At 42.9% G+C, this 17,405-nt stretch overlaps 1 protein-coding gene across 4 annotated transcripts; it reads right to left on the bottom strand.

The window, feature by feature from the left end:
- Positions 1-1,484: 1,484 nt before the first annotated feature.
- Positions 1,485-9,228, bottom strand: LOC124067845 (peroxisome proliferator-activated receptor gamma coactivator-related protein 1-like). 4 transcript variants are annotated; one of them, XM_046405530.1, is made up of 11 exons: positions 9,047-9,228; positions 7,609-7,713; positions 7,311-7,478; positions 4,593-6,255; positions 4,378-4,431; positions 3,476-4,292; positions 3,186-3,392; positions 3,028-3,088; positions 2,819-2,940; positions 2,553-2,704; positions 1,485-1,875 (listed from the first exon to the last, which is right to left on the bottom strand). In XM_046405530.1, exons 1-11 carry the CDS (start codon positions 9,125-9,127, stop codon positions 1,775-1,777), a joined length of 3,531 nt encoding a protein of 1,176 aa, XP_046261486.1. In that variant the 5' UTR covers positions 9,128-9,228; the 3' UTR covers positions 1,485-1,774. The 4 variants fall into 4 exon arrangements, with proteins under 4 accessions (XP_046261486.1, XP_046261477.1, XP_046261496.1 ...); XM_046405521.1 differs by having other exon boundaries at positions 3,028-3,091; positions 9,047-9,227; XM_046405540.1 differs by having other exon boundaries at positions 3,028-3,091; positions 7,329-7,478; positions 9,047-9,225.
- Positions 9,229-17,405: the final 8,177 nt, after the last annotated feature.

Genomic DNA, 17,405 nt, shown 5'->3' with positions numbered 1-17,405 from the left:
ACACACAGATAAAGTCAAATAACAGAAAATTTCACAGTTTTGCTGTAAATGTAGCGTGGTCTATTTAACTGGCAAATATTCTAACTCACCTGTCATTTGGCCAGTGCATAGTGTTTTTTAAGTTAATGCATTCATGTTATTGTTGGCAGTGGTGAAAAAATGAGTATGTATGTTTACAGAGTAAGTATGTTTACTTAAGTAGAATTTATACTTTTTTCCATGAGCATTTAATGCTACTTAATACAGCTACCAAATACATTTTGAAGGCACATATTGTACTCTTTACTCCGTTACACTTATGGTGTATGCACACATAAATGCGCTTGTGTGCTTTTATTTAAGTAATTTTGACTTCATTTATTTATTTGCTGTATGTAAAAGATCATAATGCTTCTTCCACCACTAGTTGAGTGCATACTTGTGAGGACAGTTCCTGTTTTTCCCAGTTTCCTAATGAGTGTGAAACATTTTTGACTATTTTTTCCTTTTGTCACATTATTTGGAGGTACTTGTGACTGATATTCACCAAAATGTATGTAGTGATTTATATAAAATCAACCACACACATTGTTAAGTTGAACTTGAACAGGCAATTAATTAGGCCTGTCAGTTTAGTGATGATATACAAGCCTGTACTACTGTTAGCATTAATACTTAAAAATGTGCTGTTTTCTGGTGCTAAACACTACAAAATAAAGACTCAAAACAATTAAGTTCTAAAAGCCTGAACATCACCAGCCAAAAGATCCCTTACATCCCTTCAGATACAAAAAACACTATGTGGAGAATTAATTTGTGTATTAACAGTGACGCTTTCATTTAACTGCACCAGAAAGCCATGACAATGAACCGAATTTATCAGTCACACCGGTTTTCATTCATCAGAAAAAAATGGTTCATATTTCCAAGCTAATCACACACTTTTTGTCAGGCTTTGAGTTACCAAGCGCTCACGATGTGGTGAGCGAGTCAAATTGCTGACTCCATAAAAGACATAATGAAACTGCTGAGAATCTGAGGACAGCAGATGAAGCAGGCTACCGAGACCATGATCTGATTTGCAGAATGAAAGATAAGCTTATGCGGCTGAGTTTAAGATAAGGGGGCAGCACAAACTGGCTGGGCACTGCTGAGATTCTGAGCAAGTCAAACTGTGGAAATCTAAACAGGAAACTGACTCACATGGAAACCAGCAAGATGCAAAAACACGATCCAGGATCGTTGTGAGGATTTCCAAATAGAAAAAGCTTAACAGCAGAAAGGACTTCCTCTGCAGTCATGACCACCAAGACATCATGTGAGATTTAGACTGGTTTGTAGATCGGCCTCAGTCAGTGCTGATGAGAACACGACTTGTCCAACGCGTGTGACTTACAACACTGATAGTGAAAGCATCAGGGTGGTACTGTGCACGATGGCTGAACAGCATGGTTGTTTAGGATTTAATAAACTAAAGATGAGAGTTCATCAGGAAACACAATAAACAGCTTGAATTATTTTTTTATATACAAATATAGAAAATTTATCAGTGTTATGGAATGCAACAAAATTGTTTCATTAATACACATTACAAATTAACAATGCTACATGTTTGTACGTATTAACTGTGCACACACAAAAAACTGCATGCATATTAAGAGCCAATACATGCAAAAACTAACATACAAAAGTTTGCTACATAAGTGTGAGCATAAAGCTCTGAGGTTCATGAAAAAAAGTTCTTTTCATCTCTGCCACATCCATCTTGGTGCTCTTGTCCTCCCACACAGCTCTGCTACCTCTTCAATCCTCTCTGGGCCTGTTTAAGCAGCTGATCAAAGTCGAGGTCCTCAAACTTGCTCTTGGCAGGAGACAGGTCTGTATCTTTGTTTGCATCTGAGGAGGAGGGGGACAATTACAGGCTCACTGTTATGTTCAATGGCTTCCATATTAAAAACACAAGGAGCGTAACAGAGTTACTGATACACCAGCCAATGTTACAACCACAAGATGGAGCACTATGTAAATGTAAATAAAAACGGAAAGCAATCATTTGCAGACAAACTGTCGAGTCTTCCAAACAGGTGTTTTGTGAGCATTTCATAAACTTCCCAGTCTTTTGTTGTGACCCAACTGGTGTGAAATGTGTTGCTGACATCAAATTCAGAGTGAGAATATATTGAGGTAATTAAATAAATTTAATTAATTTAGGAAGGTAATTAAATAAATTGTCCTTGCACTGTTTTCAACTGAATACACATCAAGAAGGACTAGCTAATTACTTTCTGTTTTATTTATGTTTAACCTAAAAGAATAATTAGCTAATGTTAGCTAATTATTCAGATGACTTGGCCTGATGATGTTTTCAAACCACTCGATGTGCTCCCGATGATTCTTTCAAAGACAAACTGATACCATAAAACTACATTTACTCCTTTTTTGTCTTGTGACTCCACTATTTTATGTATTTGACTTTGACAGGGCATGCAAACAGAAACACTATAAACGGTTTGACTTGGACAAGTGAAAATGTCTGACTTCATGAGAGTGACGCACATGTTTTTCTGTCTCACCTAAGTCAGCATAGTCTGAATTACAGAACTGTCTTCTTCCACCAAAGCAGAGGTCAAACGGCAGCTCATTGGGCCTCCGTAGTTTGCTGCCATTATCAATGGCTGCAAAAGCATCATTCATGTTGTAGAAGGTGACGAAGCCGTAGTGGTCGCTATGGGAAACAAAGGTGCTGGATTTTAACACTAATAATGCAAATTAATGACACAAAAACACAGCAAAAGCTATAAAAACATTTTAAAACACCATTTCAACTGTGCATGCTTACCCTCTTTCTCTAAAATGAAGCGACACACATTCCACTTCTCCGAACTGAGAGAAACGCTCCCTCAGTTCATCATGCGTCATGGACCTGCAGATGCGGCCAACATAAACCACCCTGCGCTCATCCTGTATGAAAGGAATGTTCTAATTACTCACCACTAATCACCAGAAATAAAAGACACACAGCTGATATGTCAATAGTCTTTTACTTACTATGGCTTTAAGTTTCTGAATCCTGATCTCCTGCTCTCTTCTGAGCCTCCTGGAGTCTCTGCTGCTGTCAGGATGATGAGTTTGGAAGGGAAGGAAAATGAACATTTAAATAAACTCCTATCAAATGTCTAAATGGAAAACTTGCAACTTCAACTAACCTGTAAACATCTCTCCACTGCCTGTGGCAGATCCGCCTGGCTGGTGACCGAGATCTGGATGGAGATCTGGACTGCGACCACGATCTGGATCTGGATCTAGAGTAAGACCACCTGCAGCGCCGCGGTGGGGAGCGGGAAATGGAGCGAGAAATGGAGCGAGAGGGGGATGACGAACATGAACTGCTCTCCGAGCGCTTGTGATGGCGTCTGTGGGATGGACAAATTGAGAGTCAGGAGTGTGAAAAAAGAGGACAACTAAAGACTGAATATGAATTACAGAAGATGGTTACTTTTGTCTTTTTGGAGAGCGAGACGCAGAGCTGGAGCAGGACGAGGACGAGGAAAAAGAGCTGGAGCTGGAGTCAGAACGAGGTGATTTTCTCCGATACCTCCTTCTGTCTCTCCCCCTCCCAATAGGACTGGGTGGAGGTGTTGGGAGGGTGCATGGGGCCTCCTTGTCTTCAGCTGCACCACCACGGTCTTGCTCTGTGGGAGCGTTGTCTGAGAGCGACTGAACTTTATCTGTCGACAGGGTTGTCTCTGGTCTGGACCTGGATTCGTCAAAGAGGTTTTGCATTGCAGAGTTTGCAGAGCTACTGACAGCCCCCGTGATGGTGGTGTTAACTTCGGCGGTGGAGGTCTGTTGTTTGCATTCAGCAGCAGCAGCACTTGAATCACGGGCAGCTGCCTGCAGTTCATCAGTGGTTTTAGAAATTTCCTTGAGTTTCGAGGCTCTGCTACGCTGAGCTATGTGTGTAAGTGAACGGCCCACAGGTACGCAGTAATCGTGGTCAGAGGATATAGATGAATATATGTGAGGAGACGTGAGAACAGCAGGGAATTCCGAGAGGTTACTGTGCGTCTTTCTAGACGGTAGAGGACGGGGATCGATTATCTGAATGGCTTTGGATGGAGGATTTTTGCGTCTTGTGGGCAGATCTCCCTGAGTGCTGAGAATGACTTCAGTGCCAAGAGGCTCTGGGATGTCCACAGCCTCTGACATTTGAAGATGAGGTAAATTCCTGAGGATTTTTGGAGTCCCAGGTGAATCTGAAGTGCTTAAAGGTCTAAGTTGTTCCACAGGAGGCTCCACTCCCTCTTCTTTAGCTGGAGAGGAAAGAATAGAAAAGGTTACACAAGACTGGTGGTGAGTATCCAACAGTACAGTGCTATCAGTAATGTGATCGCTCACCTTGCGTCTCCTCGAACTGTTCCAGCAGGCTGGTCAGATCAGGCGCTTCAATACCTTCAGTAGAAGAACAAGGAGACATGAAAAGATTAGGATGGATGCCCCTCCTCCCTAATTCTTCATCATCATCAGCGTCATTACAGTAAACTCAATGTATCAATTAAAGAAATATAGCCTGCTCTGCATCAGATTTAACAGCCAAGTCTCAGGCAGTTTACCTGAGGCAGCTGTTGCACTCTGTCCTCCACTGCCAAACTGGAGACTGGGCACTGGTTCCTCAGATGTGGATTTGCTGAGGGACACGTCCAGCACTGTCTCCTTTTCTACTTGACTTGGTGACAGAGGAGCCTGTGGTTCCAGCTTGGTTTCTTTTGAGTTCAGACAGCATTTTTGAGGCTGTAGTTCCTTGCACTCTGAAGAAGCTTTGATTTGTGTAGTGGTTGGCCGAAGCGCTGGAGAGCTAGGAGAGATACCTGAAGCTGTCTTTGCGAATCTGGTTTGAATTTCCAGAAGCAGGGCGGTGCAGTCCTGGTCTGCTGACCGCACTTTGTGCTCTGGCCCTAAGGAGGATGGCTTTTGTTGAAGAGATGCGCCTGAGGTTTTCTTTTCAATTTCTTGAAAGTGCCTGGTGTTGTCAAAGCTGGAGTTTCTAATGGAGAATTCCTCTTTGGACTCTGATGAGGAGAGGTCAGTGGATGGTGATGTTGTTTGGCTAACTGACAGTGGGAGAAGGACAGGATTTGGGGGATCACTACTGAGCAACGTTGGTTTCTTTACAGGATTTATTTTGCTTTCAGGCGCTAAAACATTTGGATGAGCTGTGACGCCTGGCAGCAGACTAGCAGGGGAGATCATTTTGGATTCATTCCTCTGGTACTTGGGGGTGGATGGTTTGGCCTCTGAGGGGTGAGGCCTGGATGGAGCAGAGCCGCGACCAGTCTTGTAACCAGGAGTTTGTGATCCATGGAGTTGATCAGCACCACTTCTCCTACCCTCTGTATAAGGGTGTGCTGTCTTTGGTGCACAGCTGTTTAGTCTTTGTCCCTGTAAACAGAGGATGGGGGTCAGCTCCTTGGGGGGCTCGGAAACAGAGGGCCACTTGGTGGTGTAGTTTTCCTGTGTCTCCACCAGGGGCTGTCTCTTTTGGCGCAGCTGTCTGTACTGTTGGAGGCTTAGTGATTTGGCCTTTGTCTCACCTTTTGGTGGCAGAACCTCAGCTTTCTTACTGCTCATTTCTGAGGACTGTTCAAGTGCTGAGGCAGCCAGATTTTCAAGTGCTTTTGTGCTGTTCAGTGGAACTGACACAGTTTCACTTGCATGCCCACTTGTTGCATTTTTCTCATTCAATCCCCTTTCCACCGGCTCATCAAATGAAGCCACTTGAACGGGGCCAAAGCTCACCCTTTTCTTCTCTCTGGATGGAGGGTCTCTGGATGAATTCCCATTCAGCAACACGCTCTTCAGAAGTGCACTCCTACTGCTTGCTTCAACCCACTTTGTTTCCTCCTTTGTCTTTAACACAGTTACCTCATCATCAGACACAACATTTATCTCTTCATCGCTGTCTTCAGTGGGTCTCTCATACTTCCACACCTCTTCCTGAGAGAAGAAGGTGTGGTTTGTCCTCAGCTTATCCCCCTCCTCTTCCACATGCAGCTTCAGACAGTAGGGGTGCATGATCTTCACCAGGTTGACGAGAGATGTTGAGGTGAAGACCTCGATTTCAGCTTTTGCTTTTGTCTGATGTTGTTGTCTGAACAGCCGTGGAGGGTCGTTCTTCACTATTTTGCTGTCATCTTCCTTTTCACCATCAGTGTTAATTGTGAATGTTGTGTTTGATGATTTGAATCTTGGTCTAAGTCTGTCAGTAAGTGAAAGTTCCTAAAGAGAGAGAGAGAGAAAAAAAAACGTTAGGTTAATAATGGGACATTACATATTTTATACAAATCTGTTTTGTTGGTACTCCGCTGTACATGTTCAGTTTGCACATTTGCACAATTCCATTTTTCCAGACTCAGATTTCTAGACATGTTGGTAGATTGACTGTTAACATGAATGTTACACTCTAGCTGTTATGTTGCCAAATAACTGCCAGAAGATTGTAGCTAGACACTGTACCCAGACAAGTTCAATGCACATTTTATTCAAGTTGCAGTTAAAGCTGTCACAATATCAGATTTTCACTACACGACTATCATAGCCAAAAGAATTCACAATAATGATATTACCAAAATATCTGTAGAAAATTTACAACCCCTCCCCCGCACACACACACAAAAAACTGTAAAATTAATCTGTAACTTTCTTCGCTGCGTTCTTTGTGTCTCTTTTTCGCATATTAATTACACCGAAAACAAAAATGTAAGGAGGTACTTAATATTTCTGGTTATTTGTGACACTATGTACACATGTGATACAAAGATATTGCCACATTTTTTTCCAAAATAATTTGTTTATGGGCATCTGGATTTGGTGAAGTTAAGGTAAGAGTGTGCTGTTAGTCACACATCATGTCTCTTGCCTTTCAAGAACATCAATCCCACTATGACCAAAGCTTCTCACACAGCGGTAAACATTTTGGCTCTGTTGTCTATCCTGCTCCCAACGACATGAAAAAAACTGCTTGTAATATCAACTTGTTTTTAGAAACTCTGAATTTAATCACAAACTAATAGGGCAATAGTCAGGAATGTCATATTTTTTCCATATTGTTTTCTGTTTCCCATTGCTTATCCAGGCCTGGAAATGACTAAAATCAAGCTACGATATTTTCCTTATTGTGTAAGAACCCTGTAAATCTACCATGAGCCGCTCATAGTGCACCGAATTCGAACAGCTTTGGCATGAAATACCACTGCACCGCAACACAGCCTTTTGGGCAATACATTTGAATCCAGTTGTTTCCAAATGAATTCTTTTCCGCTTGTGTTTCTTACTGTTGAGAGTGCACCCACCACTGAGTTGTCCCTGCACTCCGACTGGGTGAGGAGCTTGGTGTCTGGCAGTGTGTCAAAGGGAGTCCCATCATCATCCTCTACACTGTCAAGCATCTCCGTCAGGGCTGACAGCAGGGTCTCCCTCTCTTCCTCTGATCTGCTCTTATCCTGAAAAAGGTCACCATAATTCAGATTTACTGATTCACAAGCCAAATTCATATATTCTAATATTGTAAGCCCCCTGTCCAGGGCCACTCCCAGAGATACTCTTCAGAATGGTTCACTGTGATGATCTGACCTCTGATACAACTGTAGAGTCCTCAAATATAGCCAGGATTGACTGATCCATACAGGATTGTGTGTCCACTTCCACACCTTTCACATGATGCCTACAGAGGACTAACTGCAGAGACACAAACACACAAACATTATATTACACCCATGTGTAGTGAATTTACATGCAAATCCAATTTAGTTCTGCCTCCTGCAAATCTACGACACACTCCACACTCTGTGACCACAAGCTGACGAACAGGAAGCCAGAAGCTTGAAAATGAACTTTTTAAGCTTTTAGCTTCCCTTAGTGCCTGAAATATAGCTGTGGAAAAAACAGTGAGGCAGAGCTGATGTTTAATCCATGTTTATTAAGCAATGAGCTGGATAAATATATTGACCACACAGATCACTTTAGTGGAAATTAGAATGAAGTTCAACAAATTCAATGAATAAAGCACAACTACCAGGCTGTAAATAACAATTATGTTAACTAAAGACTTAACTAAATCAACCACTATAAAACATCAGGGGAAAAAAGTGTGAAAATGCTGACTTTAATTTCTAGAAGTCCAGTTCACATGTTCAAATGTCATGTTTGCCAGAGTAGCACTCCAAACCCAAATTACTCTTGAAAACTACCAAAACCCGACATTTGAAAAGCTGGAACCTGTGAATTTCTGACATTTTTGCTTGAGAAAGACAGACTTAAAACAATCAACTGATTAACTCTCTGTCACTTGACTAATTGCTGAGTCGAGTAATCACTCAAACTCAAACTGAAAATAAATCTGAATGATGACCTGAAGCTTCAGACATAAAAATGAATGAGAAGGCTAAAAGTTCACGTTATGAGTAGGAAGCTGAGTGAGGGGACAAGGGCCTCTGGAGGCGGATCACAACCTGCACAGCATCTATGGGAAACTAAACCAGTATCTCTCAGAGCCCGTCACTGCAGCAAGGTACGCTCTGAGCTGACTGTAAAGCAGGTTCCCACTGTGAGTGCCGAGAAACACCTTAACACTGACCCGTCAGACACCAAAACAAAGACGGTAAAGTTAGCCTACTTCTGAAGAAAAAAATAACTAAAGAGGACAGTGTAGTGAGCAGGTCAGTCCTTATCTGAACATCTTGTACTTTAGAGGAAATGAGCCGGTCTTCCTCCCTGTCAGCGTTCACAAGTAAACCCTTAACGGTAAAGATTATGTCAAACTTGAACGAAGAGGTAATAACATTAAGTAACTGGTCATTGAGCTGTCTCCGTAGCTACTTGGTCCAAATAGCAGACCAGCTCTGCCAACTCCCTACTCCCTATCTCTGTAGTACTACTACCCTGTTTGAGCCACGTGTCGCCATGCGCGCATGTGGCCTCGTGCAAACGGAATGCGTGCCCATCAAACATCGAAATCTGCTCCTATGCAGCTAGCTTGATGTCAAACTAGCAAAAATCAGCAAACGGATACCTCACTGGGGGTGTTGTTGGCCTGAAAGTCGATGTTGCCGGCATTTAAATCCCCGTCTTTCCCCCTCCACCGCGCCGCCATCTTGCTGCTTCACATGGTCCGCTGGCAGGCCGGACAGAAACACGTGGTCACCGCATGGGAGCGCGCTGAGGATACCGATCTGGGATCAGATTGACACCGACTATTCAATTAGTGAGAGCACGGAGAGCAGTAAAAATCAGATCCGCGGTCAGCCATTTGTATCCTCATTGATAATCGATTATTTTTACTGCTGAAACCCGTCTACAGATTATTTTTGCTGCAAAGGCACTAGTGTTAATGGCTCAGAACTGTTTTTTTAATTGAATATTTGTTAAATTTGCTGGACGATAATAGTCAGAAAAAGGGAACAGTTTTTCCTTATCTGTCAGGTAACACAGGTAGCAAGTGTTTTGTAGCCGCTTTATACTCTGTTAATAATGTCAATTAACTAATACGAGTCAGAATTGCACTTTCTGACTTTGAAACAGGGTTTTTTTTATTTTACTCAATTTAGTGCTAAAAAGCGACATCTAGTGTCCAAATGACAAAAAGTCTTACACTCATATCCAGAACACAGCAGCAACCCAAATGCAGTATCACTGAATGATGTTGTAAACCTATATTTTTCCCACCCAGTGTCATATTATACAACATTCAGCTGTACCAATTACTAAAGTGTGAGCACATTTTGTTTTGTTTGAATCTGTAGCAAAATGAAGCATAAACCTGTCAGTTAGCTGCTGCTCTGGCCGCTTCACATAATGTCAAATTAACGATTTGTTTGGATCTGATTTCCCCTTTATGGCAGGAGGCTTTAATAGAGAGAGCACTCATAGTGTACCTGGGAGTTATCAGGAAACTGGAAAGAACATTTTCAAGTTAAAGCTAAAGCTCTCAAATTCACCCAAGTACACATTTCAAAAGCAGTATGTTATTTATAATAATAAGTGGCATTAATATGACCAATCCTTTTAGTAGCGTTATATACCAAAACCAAGAGTGTATCTGCTTCCTGTGGTCTGCCTCATCACCAGAACAAACAAAGCTCATCTGCATGTTCAGACATTGCAATATTGATGTGTTGACTTACCTGATTAATATGTATACACACCCTCCACCTTGACATGGTTTGTTGGTGGAGCCTAACAACAGTGTTGCTGTCCCATTTCAGATGAAGCAGCACCTACTGAGGTCCAGATTTAAGTCTTTGCATTCATTAAAATGTGTTCAGGCCTCAGAAAGCATTCATGCTGCACACTAGATCATTGTGATTGGATACATTTGAATGCACATGACTTACTGCATTGCTGCATGACTTTTACTTTGCAGTTCCATGAATCAGAACCAGCACCGTTTCCACACTGTGCTCCCTGATGTATGGTGAATAATTATTCTAAACATCTGTATGATAAACACAGCTGTCTAAACCAGGATTTTCACTGTGCTTGTTATTTCTCCCTCTAGCTGATGAAGACAACAGCACCAAACCTCGCCTGACAAATCATATGAAGGTCTCTGGATGGTTGATTACATTTACATATTCAGTACAACCAAGTGTTTCCTTCTCATTTCCTACTGTAGTACCCACCCTGTTTCCAATTGTGCAGTGATGCAGAAGTTGTTCCACTGCACAGTGAATGATTTCTACAGGACTTGGGTGTGTTTGTCTCTTAACGATAAATCCGGTCTGACCAGTCAGCCTTACTGACTTACATTATGTTCATTGCTTCCCGCGACACCTCCAGCCACACCTTAACCTGAGACTGATCCATGGCAGTTAAAACTGCAGGTTGTGTGAAACGAAAAATAAAAAACGATTCCCATTTAAATAAGTGAAGATTGGGTTTGCACAACTCTCCCTCCATAGACTATGTGATGGTTACACCCTTTGGTCCTTTTGGCAACAGTTAGTCTAGCTCTGCCCAAATGACACAAAATTCATTAACAGCACCTCTGCATCTTGTTTGGGCTTTACAGATCATGGTAGGCATTCATCCATTTTTTATACTGCTTATCGGTCAGGGTCGCAGGGGGATTGGAACCCATCCCAGCTGACTACAGGAGAGAGGTGGGAGGCTGGGACCCTGGACTGGTCGCCAGTCAATCACAGGGCTGACACACAAAGACAGACAACCACACACTCACACCTGTAGGTAGTCAATTAACCTAATGTGCATGTTTTTAGGATTGTGGGAGGAAGCCGGAGTACCCGGAGAAAACTCACACAGGCACAGGGAGAACATGCAAACTCCACACAGAAGGACCCAGACCAGGATTCGGTCCATCAGATTTTGTTCTGTTTAAAGCTTCAGGCTGTCATCAGGTTTTTTATGTTCAGATGTAATTTCTGAAGAAACCGTTACACTCTCACACCAATTTAGACAAATCTAGAGGTACTGACTGATAGTACATTCATCTGTCAGTATTAAAAAAGTTTGAGTTGATCCGTCTTGTATTCCTCCCGTTGGATGGAAATATTTTGTCCACTGAATAGTACAGATAAATGTGCTGTGATTTATTTTCTCCACTAGATGGTGATATTATACACACTCTCATTAAGTTCTATGTGTACTTTCTACTTTTCTGTTGTCTCTCTAAAGTTTTGAATGAGTTAATTCCCAGTGAGCTGATTGCTCCTTGTAAGCTGCCTGTCCCCAATGCTTGCAAATCAGATATTCATACATGAATGGGATGGATGCAAAATGAATTCAGGTTCATCACCTCATCACTTGCGTAGTGTTATCTATTTTAGCTCACTGTTTTTCTGAGGACGACTATGCATGTGTCTGACCTGTTATCTTGTGCATACCGGCGAGGAGCTGACCTTTCTGTTGAATGTCACGGTGGTACACTGAGTCAATAGCTCTACTAGATTAGTTGGGAGGGAAATATGCTCACAGACATGCACTTGAACAAGCTACTCTCAAATGCCCTGGTCATTTATTTTGATCCGCAGGACCGCTCTTATACACCCTACCTTAAGTACATCTGCTTAGTGACCTCTGTCTGTTTTGCCTTTTTTGTTTCCCTTACTTTATCCTTTAATCCAGCATTTTCTTCTGCACTGTTGCGACATCTCTCCCGCTGCGCACACACATCACCTCCTGCCTCATCTCCCACAACTCTTGAAACACATTACTGTCTGAAATGGGGCCAAAGCATCCTTCCGTCTCCAGCGAGTGAAGTGCGAGTGTGTTCGGCGTGTGTGCAGAAGCACATGTAAGTGTAATGTGTGTTCGGGAGGAGGGGAGTTCTGTGTAAGTGGGTCACCTTTCTGCAGCATGTCGGCACATGGTCCCACACACTCAGACACACACACACACACACACACACACACACACACACTTTAACCCACTCCCCATCCATTGTCCCCTTTTTGGTCGGAAATGTAAAAATACTCACTCAGTTGCTCACTCATAAACAGACATTTCCTCCATTCCCTGAAGCTCTCCATAGTGCCAGACTTTACTCTTATCCTCAGAGGGGATGGGGGTGGCTTTAGTATCTCTTTTACTACTCTCCCTCTATCATTTCCCCCCTTCTTCTCCTTCTCATGCCTTCCTCACTCCTGACCTGAAGAGGACTCACATGGTGCTCTTTTGGCATGTTTGAAATTTTAAAGAACCCATGAGGTTCATGGAGGCAGGTGTATGCTTTCCTGCCTCCCTCACACTTGCTACTCTTGTGTGTGTGTGTGTGTGTTTTCTATGTGACTTCAGTTGATCTCGGCTGCTCAGTCATGCAATCTTTTGCGAACGTGTGTGTATGCACTTCTATGACCTTTCTGATATTGTGTAAGGCTGGGAGCAGTGTGTTATAAAAAGGCAAAAGCACTCTGATCTTTAACTTGACACCTTCCCTGCTGGGGAAAGCAGGACACACAGGCGTTACATTGAGACTGCTGAGTTAAGGACTTGTGTTGCCTTCGTCTTATTTGATTTTTGCTTTACTTGAAGCAAGCCTCATTTTTCTGTACCTTTCATAACAGAGAGAAGAGGAATGCCCTCCCACATGGTGCATACAACATCTGTTGGTGAGAAATGAAGGCCTGAGAGAGACCGAGGAGGAGGAGGATGGGGACGTACATTAATACAAGTGGGAAAAAAGAAACAATGTGAACAAAGAAGAAGTGAGCATGCGGAGAGGTGTAGAGCGGAGGAGAGAAACTGACAAGACATCAGTTGAAGGAGACCACCCTCTCTACAGGACAGCAGAGGTGACTGTTGGGCAAGTGACTTACAGGTGTACATGTTCACGGGCAGACACACACACACAGTCAGTGTGGTAACAAAAGCCTGCATCAATAATGTAGCTAAGAGAAACAGGATGCAGATTCTGCCTTACATAAGAGTTTACAGAGGGCTGGCTGACTCGGAACAGCCTCTTTCATTCTGTGCTTTACCCTCAGGCTGGATGCACATAAGATTTCCTAAGCTAATTAACCACCACATTTGCCATCCACACAACTTTTCAAGATGAGTGTGCTGCAACACGGCATGAGAGAGATGCTGAAGCCATTTTTAACTTTAGTCAACTGACTTTAGGTGATTTATTTTACTCTCTCTAGGGTGAGATTTTTCAGCAGGCTGCTGTTTCTCCACTAGTCCCTGCTTTACTGGAACTTAAATTATTGAGGATGTGTAACAGGCTTGTTTGTTACAGCCATGGTTAGTTTGTTGATAAAGTAAAAATCCTTCAACATTAGTGACCTGGGAACTGAACTTCATCTCTGAACTTGCCAGGAGCCACAGCACATTATTGCTCCAGGTCACAGTGGTTACAGAGAAATAATGGGAGTCTAGTAGGAGCTGTTATTTAACTCTGATAGAACGGATAAATCAGTTCGAATCTGAAACAAAGCTGCACTAATAAAATTTTTGGCCAGCAATTCTAGCAGCCTTGCTCTGTGGATGGCAATGTTGTTTATTTGTTTCGCGGTTGTTCCACCACTTCGGTCCATGCTGAAATGTATCAGCAACCATTGGATAGATTTCCCTGAAATTTTGGTACCTAGGAGAAAAATCCTACAGACTTTGGTGATGCCCTGACTTTTCCTGTTGCACCACCATGATGTTAACGTTGTGGTTGAAACTGATAAGTTGACAGCTATGGGTACATCCATGTCTGGATGAATTGTAATAACTTTACTGATCTATTGGTTTTTCATGTAGTTTCACCATCTGGATAAAATGTGTTGTTTATGACCAGTTAATGCAAAATTAAGGGCCAAACCAAAGTGGAACTACCTGTCCAGAACCAAACATCAGAGAGACACACAGTTAGCGACTGCCTAGTGAACGTAGTGAAGCTTTGAACAGAGGCAGGCCGTTCCCTCAGATGGTGGAGACCCAAAATGGAGCTCAGAGTATGTGAATATTGGACTCCAAATTCACACAATGCCTTTTTTTGCCTTCTTGTTTTGTTTTTTACTGTCTGTCTTTTATACTTTAGCCTTCAGCTTTCAGTCTCAGTTTTTCTGTGTTATGTGGGCTTTGTTAACTGGTAAATTTGTTGTGTGTTGTTGTTGATGTTGCTATGTGTGTGCTTGCTTGTATATAAATAATTATGGTAAGGTGTAAGACAGTGTGTTCTGTGTGCGCATCCCCTTGAAAGTATGAACTTGTCAAAGCTGTCTCTATGAAACTGTTAATGTGGGTAGACATATGTGTGAATCACAGTTTTCATTTGTAAATCTGTGTGTGTGTGTGTGTGTGTACGTGCGCGCAAAAGCTCATCATGCTAGCGCTATCCTTTTTCTGCCACATTGCCATGGCGACAGTGCCCTCCCGGGGTAATGGGGGACGAGTGCGCCAGAGCTATTTATTCTCTCCTTCTCCCTCCCTACCTCCCTCAATCCACCCATCGCCCTCTCTTTTCCTCCATCTCTCCCTCTCTTCCTCTCTGCCCTCTTCCTCCTGCAACCTCTCCGTCTCTCTCCCCTCTCCCTCTCCCTCCTTCCTCTGCTCTTTCTTCCCCTCACTGATTGGCTTAACACTCTCCTACTCAAAATGAGATACTGCCTAATGAGACAGAGGGTGAGGAAGAGAGGGAGGGAGACAAAGAGCAAGTGTCTTTAAAAAAGCGAGTAGAAATATGTTGAGGAGGCGATCTTTTCAGACTTGTGCTCCTCACTGCATGTAAAGAGAGAGCATCTGTGATGTCATTTTGGAGGGAAATGGTACAGGATGTCCACGTATGTGTGTGTGTATTCACTATGTCCCTGTGTGTGGAGTATCATGTATACCATGAGATATGAGAATGTATGTTCTGATGAAGGCTGTAGGCTCAGCTGGGGTCATGGCCTTTGAAATGCTTTGGAGGTTTAAACATCTCTGAATGAGCTGCGTTTGTATATAGTATGTGTGTTGTACGACACACAGGTGAAAACCTGAAACTGAAGCCATGTCTACTTGTCGTCTACCTCTTGCACTTCTACGACACAATAGTTAAATCCTTTTGTCTTATTTGCTTAATCTGTTCAAAAAAAGACTAAAAACAACATGTCATGGTTATGCAGCAGTTATGTGCTGGGTGTCATAACTAGCTAAACACATGCTGGCAGTAGCTTCATATTTACATGAGAGTGGTATCAATTTTCTCATCAAGAAAGTGGAAAAGCACAGGCTATTCCCCCAAATACTAACTGTTCAGCTTTATCTTGCAATCTCTCTCAGGGCTCTCGACCCCCAGGCCGGGAACCACTAGTGTCAAGGATAAAGCTGTCAATATTCAATACTTTTCCTACTGCCAGCAAATCCCTTGAGAAGAACAAAACCAACAGTGAATTAGTGTGTCCCTCAATAATTTCTTACTTCCCTACTTTGTCTGTGGCACTCAGCTCAAAGCCAATCAGTTCCCACTGACTTAAAATTTTAAAAACGTCCAAGTCATTTAAACACTTAAACAAACTTTTAGCATTTTTAGCATTTCTTGAGGACTATTTTCAGCACTGCTTTAACACACATCTGGTGTTCTAGTAAGTTATAATGAGTACTGACAGCAGCAAGATGTCTACAGAACCCAGGGTCATGATAATGAAGGAACATGTCATTCAGTGCACGACTGTTGTTCACTTATTTTGGATAATAATGGAGGTACAAAGGAATTGAGCACTTGTAAGTGGGATCAGCTCATTGTTGTCTTCTGTCATTTGTTAACAGTAAGAAATATATAATATCACCAGATCTCTTTTAAGCAATGTGATGTCATCTTGTATATAACCTAGGCCTAACAATTCTCTCTCTCTCTCTCTCTCTCTCTCTCTCTCACACACACACACACACACACAGACACACAGACACACTCACAGAGGCAAACTTATGCATCTAACAGGGAAAGACAAATGACAGTAATGGAAGAAAGATTAGAGTGTGATGGAGACAGTGGGAGGGAAAGGTAGAACGGAAGAAAGAGTAATAAGGAAAAAGAGCGAGACAGCGAGGGAGGGGGGTGGGGGGGGCAGAGAGATAAATGGCCGAGTAGACAGGAAGATGAGTGAAGCGAGAGAGCAACACTGTGTGGCATACTGCAGACAGAAAGACTAACGGAGCGAGAGAGTGAATGAGCTGGAAAGGGAGACGAGAGAGAGAGGGAGAGAGAGAGTGAGAGAGAGCAGAGGCACGTCAATCGTCTCCCTCCTCTCTCCTCCTCCCTCTTTCTCCCCCCTCTGCCCTCCCTGCCATGTAGCAGACCTTCGCTGGATGGTAACAAGCCACTCAGCTGCAGCACGCATACACGTACACAGACACAGATTTCCTGAAGATAATTTAAACCTTCATGTTTGCACTTCTGTATGTGTGTGTGTGTGTTTCTGTTTGTGTGTGTGTGTGTGTCACTGTAACAGCGGTGAAAAACAGCCTCTACATATTTAAAGGGAAAAAAAAAGACCCACATCACATGGTTGTTATTCTCTCAAATCTGCCTCTCAGGTCACTTTGACAGTCCACTCTCCCTCTCTCTCTCTCTCTCTCTCTCTCTCTCTCTCCCTGCCTTCCTCACTGTAGCACACACACTCTCTCTCTCTCTCTCGCTCTCACTCGAGCACTCAGCCTCTTGTTCCCTCCCTTTCTCTTCGTCTCTTTCTCCCTCTATCCTCCCACCTGAGCTGTAATTTGCAGGGCTGATGAGGGTGAGGGCAGAGCAGAGGCAGGAACAGAATTTTTCTCACTCTATAATACACACACACACCCACACACACACACAGATGGTGTGATTCACAGCGCACATCTACAACTGAGAGAATCCGATCCTTTGTGTGTGTGCTCTTTTTTAACCTTTTCTTCCCCTCTTTCTCTCTTTTCCTCCCTCGTCGTCACTCTCTCTTCCCTCCCTCCCTCCT

Source organism: Scatophagus argus, chromosome 2 (assembly GCF_020382885.2).
Source record: "Scatophagus argus isolate fScaArg1 chromosome 2, fScaArg1.pri, whole genome shotgun sequence".
Taxonomy (NCBI): Eukaryota; Metazoa; Chordata; class Actinopteri; family Scatophagidae; genus Scatophagus; species Scatophagus argus.
This window is presented reverse-complemented; position numbering and strand designations above follow the sequence as displayed.

Coding starts and splice junctions, on each gene's coding strand:
- LOC124067845 (XM_046405521.1), bottom strand. CDS start 9,127: ATGGCGGCGCGGTGGAGGGGGAAAGACGGGGATTTAAATGCCGGCAAC. Junction 7,714..9,046: donor CCAACAACACCCCCAGTGAG/GTATCCGTTTGC, acceptor GTGTCTCTGCAG/TTAGTCCTCTGTAGGCATCA. Junction 4,432..4,592: donor GAGTGCAACAGCTGCCTCAG/GTAAACTGCCTG, acceptor CTTCTACTGAAG/GTATTGAAGCGCCTGATCTG.